General features: G+C 43.1%; 1 protein-coding gene across 1 annotated transcript; it reads left to right on the top strand.

Annotated features, from left to right (window-relative positions):
• The first annotated feature begins 10,567 nt into the window (after window positions 1-10,567).
• On the top strand, window positions 10,568-11,017 carry LOC140005452 (cytochrome P450 71A6-like). Its single transcript, XM_072046445.1, has one exon. The coding sequence runs from the start codon at window positions 10,568-10,570 to the stop codon at window positions 11,015-11,017; it is 450 nt and encodes a 149-aa protein (XP_071902546.1).
• Window positions 11,018-12,971: the final 1,954 nt, after the last annotated feature.

The following is a 12,971-nucleotide window of genomic DNA, read 5'->3' as shown; positions in this document are numbered from 1 at the left end:
TGCAATGCCTCTCAAATAATACTCCAAAATTCTGTATAATGAAATCAAAGCACTTCTTCACACGAGGTTCAAAAAGAAAGTCTAAAAAGAGGTTTTACAGCTAAAACTAGGGTCTCAAGCGAAGAATAAGGGTTAAGGCTCAACTTGGCTCCCTAGTGATAAATAATCCAAGGCTTGGTTTTAAGAAAGTCCAAAAATGGCTCATTCCTAGGTGCCCTATCATTTCAATGCATTAAACTCATTTAAATGTGGTCTTGACATGCATAATCGAGCAAGTTCTAGAATGACAAACCATGTGCACTAATCACTCAACAAACGAAAAATTAGGCCCAAAAATCGCATAAGTGATCAAATTCATGCCAAATTCAGCATATTCATCAATCAATCCATCATCGAGGTAAATAGAGCACCCAATGGTATGAACTTACTACTCGTACTCATATCTCAATTGCAGTCATCACAGTTTAAAGAAAGGAACTACTAAGGCAAGGAAAATGCACATAAAACAGTTCAAAGCACAACTAATGCATAATTAACCCTCCCCCACACCTAAACCTTTCATTGTCCTCAATGGAAGCGGATAAAGATGAAAATAAAACGAGAAAGGCAACAACACTTCCCTTAATACGGCGGAGGGCAGAGGTGGACTAAGGTTGTGGAGGGCACGGTGGGCGGAAACCCACGTGGTGGAGGTATTCTGCTAAATTCTGAGCCATGCCGGCTATTTGACACTCCATCCGCTCCATGCGAGTGTCCATGTGCTGCATCTGGAATCGAAGAGCTGCAAGCTGGCTATCGACGGAGGAAGATGGTAGAGGTGCCGAAGAGGATGGTCCGGGGGCATCCGTAGAAGGACCACCAGCCTCCGGGTCAGCGGTTTTGGAAGCTCTGCGCTTTGGAGGAACGGAGATTGGCCCCGGGGGAGCAAACTGAAAAACGCCCGCCACCTGTCTCACAAGACCCATTTTTTCCAAACAAACCAAATCGAGGGGTTCCATAGTACAAGCACGATGCAAGTTATGATTATTTAAGTCCAAAACCCCAAGATTTACAGCCAACTGAGTGATAAATGAGCCTAAGATTAATGGCTTATTTTTCTTACTTAGCACAGTTCGGAGGTGGAGGGCAAACCAGCTACCCAAATTGACCCTAGTCCGAGTGACCATGCACCAAACGAAAAAGAACTCGGGCTTGGTCATAGTACCCGAGCTATCCTTCCTACCTGAGAAACTATAGGCCATGAATCTATGTAAATAACGGTAGGCGGCGCTCTTAAGATAAGAAGCCTTAGACTGACTGGGGTCATAGCAGTGTCGGTCAACCGACAACTCTCTCCAATAATCAATGTAATGAGAGAAAAATGGCTCCGAGTACTCGCACACACTGTGCATATACTCCTCACTCTGGGAGTAGGGAATATCAATAAACCTAAGAGCCAAATTAAACTCAGTGATAGATTGGTTAAACTCCCTACCCATCAATCGAAACCTCACTACCCCAGGAGTGGTAACGGAGAATTCATCAGGAATATTAAACTCAAAAGTAGCATAAAATTCCCACGTCAGTTCAGTGAAGGCAGGTAAAATGATAGAAGCATAGCGGGTCCAGCCTACGTTAGTCAAGTGCTGCGTGACCTCATCCCTCAGGTTTAGCATATCAAGTGTAGGGCCATGGATGTATTTACAAGGAATAATCTTCCTTGTGCAAGCCGAGGCATACCGCTCCTTGTCGGCAGCCCGGGTGAAGGTCAAATTGCCGTCAAAGTGGGCGGGAGAGGAGATATGAACCTCCCTATTCCGTCCAAGGCGGGTACGGGGCCCTCCTGGCTCAGTCGAGGGGGCAGGTCCCCCTAAGGGGACCGTAGGCTGAGGGGTGGAAGTGGAAGGCTTGTTCTTGCCTTTGGGTCTGGGTTTGGTCATTGGATATCAGTGGACAAGACAAAGGCAAAGAAACGGCGTTCAAAATATGTCAACAAACAACCACCCAAGCAAATGATCCCCAGTCACAGCATCCAATCACAGGCAAGTGCAAAAACGGACAATAAACTCACTCCAGAAACTAATTAAACCTGTAAACATCAAAATTTTCCCAAACACTACCAATTCAACTCAAAAACCAATTAGTTAGGCAACACAACAAAATTCCCCCAGAAATTAATTAAATTAGCAACCCAAATAAGAACTTCCCCCAAATATCACTGGTTGAAGACAAAATTTAACAATTAGTCAGCAATCAACCACAGATATATATACCACACACCTAAACAAGCACAAAATTTCTGTCCTCAGCTAGCAAATCAACAATCTGGCCTCAGCTACGAAATTAAAATTTGGCATCAGCTAATAAAAGCTAGTAATCTGGCCTCAGCTACATAGTGACAGAAAATTAAAGAAAGAAATCACCAGGGGGAATAACCGGTAGTTGCTATGGGTGGAAAAGAAAAAGAACGCAGGTGGCGCTAGAGAAGGAGAAAGGCGGCGCGCGATTGCCCCTCGTTGCGCGTGGCTGGTTCGCGGGAGCTAGCTGGCTGCTGCTCCTCTGGTCGCGCGCTGAGTGGGTGAGTTGGCGCGCTGGCTGGGTCACGCACGTGGATCGCGCGCGCAGACTGCGCAGAAATGGAGGTCGTCTAGCCTGTTGCGCGGAGGAGGCGCGCGACGTCCGCGGGCTGCTGTGGCTGTGGTGTTGGGCTGCGCTGGAGTGCAGAAGCTGGAAATCGCGCAGAATGCAGGCTGGGGTGTGCGGGCCTGACCTAGTGCTGCTGCTAGGATGAACAGGCGCGCAGGGGCTCCTGCCCAGATGGTCGCGCGCTGGCCGCGGAGGAGGCGCGCGGCTGTCGTGCGGCGCGGGAGGAGGAACGCCTGATGGTTATTGGAGCTCTGCTGGTGGCGAGGCGCGGCTGGGCAGCAGGCGCGATGGGCGGCCGTGTGGCTTGCGGCGATCCGGCGGCTTGCAGGGTGGCGGCGGCGGACAAGGAGAAAAAAAGGAGGAAGAAGAAGAAGAAAGAAAAGAAAGAAGAAAGAGGAAAGAAGAAGAGAGTAGGGTTTCGTGCCCTTTGAAAAATTGTTTAGCCTTTTTTTTTTTTACATTTGGTAAGGGCAATTTCGTCTTTTCACCCCTTTTTTTTTTTTTTTTTTAAAAACAAGCAACTCCTGTCTCAGGCGTGGGCACGCTCAACTGCTATAGAGTCCTCAGAACCTACACGAAATTTCTTCCCCTTAGGCGTGACCACCTGGCGTGGGCACGTCTAACTGCTATAGAGTCCGCAGATCCTGAACGAAAATTTCCTTCCCTCAGGCGTGACCACCTGGCGTGGGCACGTCTAACTGCCAATTCCCTGTCACCAAACATCAAACTATTAATTGACACTAATACTTAACTAAAACTTCAAAAATGCATGAAAACTGAAACAAATAGTCTTGGGTTGCCTCCCAAGTAGCGCCTTTCTTTAATGTCTTTGGCTAGACATGGCCAAAACCCTCAAGCATGATAAAGTGGATCTTGGAGGTGTTCAACTTCTACTTTTTCAACAGAGAACCCCTCATAACAAGGTTTGAGACGGTGGCCATTCACCACGAACTTTTTCTCCGTTTTTAAACTTTGAATCTCTACTGCACCATAATGAAGCACATTAGAAACGACAAATGGACCAATCCAACGAGAACGCAACTTACCGGGAAAAAGTTTAAGCCTCGAGTGATACAAGAGGACTTTTGTCCCCACTACAAAAGATTTTCTGGAAACCTGTTGATCATGAAAGATTTTACTCTTTTCCTTATAGATCGTGGCATTCTCATACGTTTCATTTCTTATCTCCTCTAACTCTTGTAGTTGCAATTTCCTTTGGACCCCTGTTTCGTCTAATCCCATGTTACACTGTTTCACTATCCAAAACGCCTTGTGTTCGAACTCCACGGGGAGATGGCAAGCCTTACCGAAGACAAGTCTATACGGAGACATCCCAATCGGCGTCTTATACGCGGTTCTGTACGCCCATAGTGCGTCTTCTAGCTTTAAACTCCAATCCTTCCTATCCGGACGCACCATCTTTTCCAAGATTGACTTGATTTCCCTATTTGACACTTCGGCCTGACCGTTTGCCTGCGGGTGATACGGTGTGGATACCTTATGGAGTACACCGTATTTTCGAAACAAGGCAGTGATAGTCTTGTTGCAGAAATGTGTCCCTCTATCACTAACCACAGCTCTTGGCATTCCAAAACGGACAAAGATATTAGATTTTAAGAACTCTGCAACCACTCTAGAATCATTAGTACAGGTGGCTTTGGCTTCCACCCATTTAGAGACATAATCTACAGCAAGTAAAATGTATAGGAAACCAAAAGACGAGGGAAAAGGACCCATAAAATCTATCCCCCAAACATCAAAAAATTCAACAAACAACATGGGGGTTTGAAGCATTTGGTCCCTACGAAAAATATTCCCCACCCTTTGACACCTATCACAGGATTTGCAAAATAAATACGAATCTTTAAAAAGGGAAGGCCAGTAAAAGCCACTCTCTAACACTTTGCGAGCTGTTCGCTTGGGCCCAAAATGCCCCCCACATGCAAATGAATGACAGAAATTCAAAATAGAGTGAAATTCACCCGCATTTACACATCTTCTTATAACTTGATCTGAACATTGTCTCCACAGGTACGGGTCGTCCCAGATGTAATATTTAGCATCACTCTTCAACCTGTCTCTCTTAGCCTTTGGCCACCCTGCAGGCAATTGATTGGTCACTAAGAAGTTTACTATATCAGCATACCAGGGTGTAGACGAGTTAATGGCAAGTAGTTGCTCCTCTGGAAATGCCTCCCTCAATGGTGGCTCCTCCTTATGAGCAAGTAAGCGGCTCAAGTGATCAGCGACTAAGTTTTCTGCCCCACTTTTATCCTTAATCTCCAAGTTGAACTCTTGAAGAAGCAGGATCCATCTGATAAGCCTTGGTTTAGCGTCCTTCTTCGTCATCAAGTACCTTAAGGCTGCATGATCAGAAAAAACTATTACTTTTGCACCTAACAAATAAGGTCTAAATTTTTCTAATGCAAAAACCACAGCAAGTAATTCTTTCTCTGTTGTAGAGTAGTTGAGCTGAGCTCCATTCAACGCTTTTGATGCATAGTAGATTGCATGTGCAGCCCTGCCAATCCGTTGCCCCAGCACCGCTCCCACTGCATAGTCACTCGCGTCACACATTATCTCAAACGGGATGCTCCAGTCTAGAGGTTGGATAACAGGTGGTGATGTCAATGACTCCCTTAATCTGTCAAATGCCACCTTGCACTCCTCGGTGAAGTCATATACTACATCTTTTTGCAACAGTTTGAACAGGGGCGCTCCAATTTTGGAGAAATCTTTGATGAATCTCCTGTAGAACCCTGCATGACCCAAAAAGGAGCGCACCTCCCGCACACTTGCGGGGTAAAGTAAAGCAGAAATAATATCGACTTTTGCCTTGTCTACCTCTATACCTCTGGCCGACACTACATGCCCTAAAACAATGCCATGATCCATCATGAAATGACATTTTTCCAAATTCAGAACCAAATTTGTCTCAATGCATCTTTTCAAAATTAAAGCTAAATCATCAAGGCTTTCATCAAAACTATCTCCATACACACTAAAATCATCCATAAACACCTCAATAATCTTTTCTACGTACTCGGAGAATATACTTACCATACACCTCTGAAAAGTTGCTGGGGCGTTGCAGAGGCCGAAAGGCATCCTCCGGTAGACAAATGTACCAAAGGGGCAGGTGAAGGTAGTTTTCTCCTGATCCTCGGTGAAGGTAGTTTTCTCCTGATCCTCTGGTGCTATTGCGATCTGAAAATAACTAGAGAAACCGTCAAGAAAATAATAATAGACACGGCCAGCTAACCTTTCTATCATCTAATCAATAAAAGACAGAGGGAAGTGGTCCTTCTTTGTCACAGCATTCAGACGCCGGTAATCAATGCACTGGCGCCATCCTGTGGGTTTCCTCACCGGGACCATCTCACCCTCTTGGTTCTCCTCAACAGTTACTCCCGCCTTTTTCGAGATTACTTGCACGGGGCTCACCCAAGGACTATATGAGATGGCGAAGATGATCCCCACCTCTAGGAGTTTAAGTATCTCCTTCTTCACCACTTCCATCATTAGTGGGTTCAATCTCCGTTGCGCTTGTCTAACTGGCTTTGCATCATCCTCAAGCCGGATCCGATGCATGCATAAGGAGGGGCTAATTCGTTTGATATCTGCTACACTCCACCCAATCGCCTCCTTATGATCTCGAAGAAGACGAATCAGGTTGTCTTCTTGCCTTGGTGATAGATGTGCAGATATGATGACTGGCAGTGTCTCCTTGTCCCCGAGAAAAGCATACTTCAGATGCTTTGGGAGAGGTTTGAGCTCCAATTCAGGTGCCTGCACAATAGACGGCAACAACCTTGCCTGAGTTTCTGGTACAAAGACAGAAGTAAGCTCATACCTTGGAGAAATTGGTGGGAGCGAATGCAGTTCTCCAACAGCCCGGTATAACTCATCACTCAATTCTACATCAGGAGTTGCTCCCAACTCAAGATGTTTGGCTAATGCCACTGTCAGTGCATCAACCCCATCCAATTCAAATATTTTCTGCACAAGGGGCTCAACAACACTTAAAGCATAAACAGAGTTAGTCTCATCTGGGTACTTCATCGCATCAAAAATATTAAAATTTACAATTTTTCCATCAAACTCCATCGAAAAAGTACCCTCATTTACATCTATTTTCGTCCTAACAGTGCTTAAAAATGGCCTACCTAACAAAATAGGAGACGGATTTAGTGCCCTTTCATCCCCCATGTCTAGGACATAGAAATCTACAGGAAAAACTAACTCATTGACCTGCACCAAAACATCTTCAACTAACCCTTTTGGGTAAGCATTGGTACGGTCTGCAAGTTGGATTATAATGCCTGTGCCTTTTAATGGACCAAGATTAAGGGACGTATAAATTGTTTTAGGCATTACATTGATTGACGCCCCTAAATCCAACATTGCCTTCCTAATCGAGGCACCTCCTATCTTGCAGGGAATGGTGAACATACCTGGGTCTCCACATTTTGGCGAGAGTTTCCTTTGGAGCATGGCTGACACGTTTTCTCCCACCGCCACTCGTTCATCTCCCCTTAGCTTCCTCTTGTGGGTGCACAAGTCCTTCAAAAATTTGGCATATTTCGGTATCTGCTTGATTGCATCCAGTAAGGGGATGTTAATCTCTACTTTCCTGAACACATCCAAAAGTTCTTTTTCCTTCTCTACTTTCCTTGTCTTCGCTAACCTGGAAGGAAAAGGAGGTAAGTTAGATGTAGTAGTGGGTGGAGAAGTGAAGGTTACCTTAGGATCTTCTCGGATACATCCTTCCTCTTCAATTTCCTTTTCTATCTCCTCCTCACTTTTGCTTTTTGAATTTTTCACTTTAGGCTCTTCCAGTTCCTTGCCACTCCTCAGTGTCATAGCACTTACATTCCTAGGATTCACCTCGGGTTGAGATGGCAATTTTCCATGAGCGTGGGACTCCAGGCGATTTATCGCAGTGGCCAATTGGCTTATTCGAGCATCCATATCCTTCATGCCTGCTCTGGTGTCCTGCTGGAACTGCGTGGTGCTCAGGGTTAAGGCTCTAGTTTCTTGCTGGAGTTGAGCCATATTCGTGGTCAATGACCTAGTCTCCTGCTGGAGCTGTCTAGTCTCTTGCTGGATCTGGGCGGTAGTCGTAGCCAGACTCTTGACAATATCCTCCAGAGAGCTACTTGAATTTGCGGACAAAGGTTGAGACTTTTGCTGCCATGGTTGCTGAAACCCTGGTGGGCGATTTGAGAGTGAATTTTGCGGTCGGTTCCCATAACTGAAATTGGGATGGTCTCTCCAACCGGGGTTGTATGTGTTGGAATACGGGTCATACTGCCTGCGGGGCGCGAGCACGCCTCCGGCCATGTTTACATGTTCCGTCCCGTCCTCTTGCAAAATGGGGCACGTGTCCGTGCAGTGATCCATGCTAGTGCAGATGCCACACACCTTCGCTCGCGGTGTGTCCCTCATGGCTAATTGCCTGACAGCAGACGTCAACTCTGACAGTTGCTGCTGTATGGATGACGTTTCTACCTCGTTAACCCTTCGAGGGGGGTTACTCTCACGGTAGCCAAACTGCTGAGAGTTCTCTGCCATGGCTTCAATGAGCTCCCATGCCTCTCTCGGTGTTTTATTTGCCAGGGCTCCTCCACTCACAGCGTCAATAATACTCCTGTCAGTTGACTGGAGCCCTTCATAGAAATACTGGATCAACAATTGTTCACTAATTTGATGCTGTGGACATCTAGTGCACAACTTGTTGAACCTTTCCCAATAGTTGTACAAGGACTCCCCGGAGTACTGCTTGATGCTGCAAATCTCCTTCCTCAAACTCGCAACCCGGGATGCAGGGAAAAATTTTTCGAGGAATTTCTTTTTCAATTGTGCCCACGTGGTGATACTACCTGCAGGTAGGTAGTATAGCCAATCCTTCGCTGCATCCTTGAGAGAGAAGGGGAAGGCTCTCAGTCTTATTTGCTCCTCAGTGACCCCAGGAGGTTTCATGCTAGAGCAAACTATTTCGAATTCCTTGACATGTTTGTGGGGTTCTTCACCAGAAAGACCATGGAACGAAGGCAGGAGCTGAATCAACCCCAATTTCAGCTCGAAAGAAGTATTTTCAGCCAGAGTTGGGAACGTGATGCACAAGGGCTGATGAGTCAGGTCTGTGGTAGCCAGCTCCCTTAATGTCTGGGTGTTGGCCATGCTAAATTCGTCTTCTACTGACTCGTTTGCACAAGATAAGTGCCCTTCTTTTCGTCTATTGGGTTCTTGTCTTCGCCTACGCGCTGCCTTCTCAACCCCAGGATCGTATATCAATTCACCTGTGCGAGAAGAACGGGGCATAAACTAGCAAAAATATCAAGAAAAATAAAATAAAACAAAATAAATAAAAAAAACTGAATTCAAAAAGAAACAAATAATTCAGACGCCAGTCCCCGGCAACGGCGCCAAAAATTGACAGGTGCCGAACCTGTGCAATAATAATAAATAAAACCTAACTACCACCTGAAGCAGTCAATAATCAATTCTAGTACTGGAGCAGGGACTCTAGGTGTGCAATGGGTTACTTGATTCACCCTATTCCCGAAGAATTTGCTTAATCCGATATACTTGAATTAATTATTTAACTGAATTCACTAACTAGTAGACAGTGGTAAGTAGGGTCGTCTCCTCAGGGACTGGAGAGAAATTTATTCCTTTTCGAATCAAGACAAATGGGGGTTTTCACGATTAAATGCTAAAAATAAAGTAACTGCAGAAAATAATTAATTTGAAGAAATAATTGGAGAAACTCTAGCCAAGGGTACACTTTAGAAATGGTTCATGCACTGATCATCGAATCACAGATAATTCCAATATTTATTAATAGATTGGTTATAGTTGTCTCGCACGCGCTAAACAACCAACCCTTCCTTAATTTATCGATAGCTAAGGTACGACCGTTAGCTATTTCTCTAACCCAAAAACAATCCTAGGTACGACCGTAGGATTTAATTTCTAGATTGCATTAATAATTAGAAAGGCCCAATCCTAACTAACAAACACGCTACGAGGGTTTGTTTAAGCTAGATCGTATGCTCCCCTGACATAATCCCAATTACGCCAGTTGCTACTAAGGTAGAGATAACGAACAATTACGGATTCAATTACCTCTATTTAGCAAAATAGCCTACGTGAATAATCAATTATTGCGCACTAATCAATCATACATAAGGCTATAACAATTAAAATCAGGGAACATATAAATACCAATAAATGAAGAAAATAATTAAAAACGGTTTAGATCTCACAGTAAACGTTGAACCAATTCGTCAGTTGATCCCTCGGCTAGAAGGAAGGCTTAACCACGCCGCATAATTAAATCACCACACGAATTAATGGATTGCAAAGGCATTGCGGTTTTTTACCAGAAAACAAGGGATAAATGGTGTTTTTTCCGTTGGGGAATATTGTCAAACACCTGGCGTGTGTCAGAGGCCAGTGAGAAGAAAGAAAAACTAAAGCTATCCTGAAAGCTAAACTAGAGCCGTCTAAAAAAAAAAGATCTCCTTTTGCTTCTGTACGTCTTCCCTTAAAAAGCCAAAAGAAAGAAGCCTAAAAGCTATTTCCTGTGGTTCCCACACATGTGGACAAAGCCTCCAAATTACTTCTTGGTCCAAGTCTCTCTACGTTGCTTTCTTTGAAAGGCCAAAATGACTAAATGCCTTTCACTAGCTTGTGGTCCCCACCAATTCAAGAGTCCAAGGTCCTTAGAAGTCTCCATTTCCCATAAAAGTCCCTCCTTTTTGGTAATTTTCTGTTTTGTTCCTGAAATTAAGTTCCAATACCAAATATAAGTAAATATTAATAATTAAAACAATATTTGGCAAGAATAAAAGGGGAAATTAACAACAAAATTACTAGCAATTAACACCCTATCACTCAAGGAAAACCAGAAATCACTGAGGATGATCTAGACAAAATGGACTACTTAAAAGCAGTGATCAAGGAGACTTTACGACTTCATACGCCAATCCCACTACTCGTTCCTCGAGAATCAACACAACACGTTAAACTTATGGGGTATGATATACCGGCAGGGACACGAGTAATGGTGAACGCTTGGGCGATTGCACGAGATCCATCGCTTTGGAATCAGCCTGAAGAATTTCAGCCAGAGAGGTTCTTGAACAGTACAATCGATTTTCGAGGTTTTAACTTTGAGTTAATTCCATTTGGAGCTGGAAGAAGGGGTTGCCCGGGTACTACCTTTGCTGTGGCCGTTAACGAGTTAGCAAAATTGGTACACAAGTTTGATTTTGCATTGCCTGATGGAATTGAACCAAAGGATTTGGACAAGTCTGAATCCACTGGTCTCACTATCCATAGAAAAAATCCTCTGTTTGCAGTTGCTATTCCACATTCTGGTTAGACACCCTCTTTACCTATCCTTTCCAGTATAAATATGGACCTTATACTGATTTATTCAGTAAAGATCCAGCCAGTGGATATCTAATATTGATGTTTGGTATATTAATTTATCCTTAGGTACCACAATAAATTTCTGTTATTTGCTCTTTGCTCCCATCTCCCCCCTGTAACTAGTTTTATTGAGGAGGCATGAAGCATTGATTGTATACACCAATTAGCATTATCCTCAGTTGTGGTAGCACAATTAACAAAGCAATGCTTATCAGAATGTTATCTGCTGATGATAATGGTAATAGTCGAATGATATTCTACCTTTAATTGCAGAAAAAAATAGATTTGATCTGCATCGATATGCAAAGCATGCAATTGAAATTTTGAAATAGTCAATCAACTTGGAGTTTTGAGCTTTGACCTTTGAAGCTTAAACCTCCCCCACGATCACATGGAAGGAAGGACAAAATATTAAATTACCTGGTGAGAAATGGCATTAAGCCAAATTCATTTTAGCTTCTGTATATCTTTTTGAATTATAACTTAATATTAATAGTTTGAGTTGTATATTCTTTCGGATGATAGTTCATGTCACGCCCCGAGCCCGCACGTGCCCGTCACATGACATCCGCCGTATTCTCAAATCCCGCTTAAGAATACAAGGCATCATTTAACTAGTCTAAACTTCAAAAGTACGAAATAATATAACTAAAATAAAGTGCGGTACAAATCTCATAAAAAAGTAGTCTACGAATATCCAATATGTTCGTACATTTATTTTCTAATGGAAATAGCGGAATCGAAAATAAATAAGACTAACAACTAGAAGTAGCTAGCCTGTCAACTTCTATTCACTTAAAGCTAATGAAAGTCGTCCTCAGGGTCTTCTACGTAAACCAACTCATACTCTTCAGAATCTGCAAGGATGGTAAAAAGTGGGTTGAGCGACAAATCGCCCAGTAGGTAATAACTACCCCTCTGTTGGACCATGTACTCGTAATTTTATAGATACATACATAAAGATACATAGCAAATCATTTGCGTATCAATCACATCCATAATTTTGAAAGTAACGTCGTTTATAAAGCAATCAGTAGTAACAAGTGGCAAGCAATTTAAAAGCACCCTATTGATAAATGAATATGGAAAATCATAAGTCATAAATCATTTCATCTCAATTCACAAGTCTCTTCATATCCACTCATAAATCAATTCACAAATCGGTTCATAGGTCTCATTTTAGATCAGTTCATAAATTCTTCCATATCAACTCATAAATCATTTCATATTAGCTCATAAATCATTTCATATTAGCTCATAACAAGTACATGTGATGATCGGCTACTGAATACTCAGCCTAGAGATTAAACCCCTTCTAGGTGGGCAACCAATAGGTTTCATGACTACCGATTGGCCTCTTTTCATACATGGATCAATCGGCCGGACTTTATACCAGGTTACCATGGTTTTGTCAATCGGCCGGACTCTATACCAGGCTACCATGACCTTGTCAATCGATCGGATTTTATACCAGGCTACCATGACGATTAAGCAAGACTATAGCCCCTACCGTCTATTCCATGACTGTTTTGAGCTTTACTTATCAAAAATTCATTCCACACGTCATATACATAAATCTTTGATTTCATAAAAGATTCAACTCGTTTGGTATATAATAACATTTCAAAACATTTCAAATAAGTCACATGGTCCATTTTTGTATAGTAAAAATATAACCTTCATCAATACCCAAGTAAAACATTTAATCAAATATGTTTCGAGTCAACACAACAAAACAAGATTGAAAACAAAACTTTCATTTTTGCACCTTTGAAATCTCAAAAGGGTAAGTACCACCTACCTTCGTCTGGCTGCTCGAGTGGAACTACCATAGGTCTCTTAAACTGGTATCGTACCCATCAAATGCATAGGCTTCCTAATTAGTTGTTATTTCCTATAAATAC

The sequence above is a fragment of the Coffea arabica genome, chromosome 4e, assembly GCF_036785885.1.
Source record: "Coffea arabica cultivar ET-39 chromosome 4e, Coffea Arabica ET-39 HiFi, whole genome shotgun sequence".
NCBI lineage: Eukaryota > Viridiplantae > Streptophyta > Magnoliopsida > Gentianales > Rubiaceae > Coffea > Coffea arabica.
Note: the sequence above shows the minus strand (reverse complement) of the source record. Positions and strands in the feature narration are given on the sequence as shown.

Coding starts and splice junctions, on each gene's coding strand:
- LOC140005452 (XM_072046445.1), top strand. CDS start 10,568: ATGGACTACTTAAAAGCAGTGATCAAGGAGACTTTACGACTTCATACG.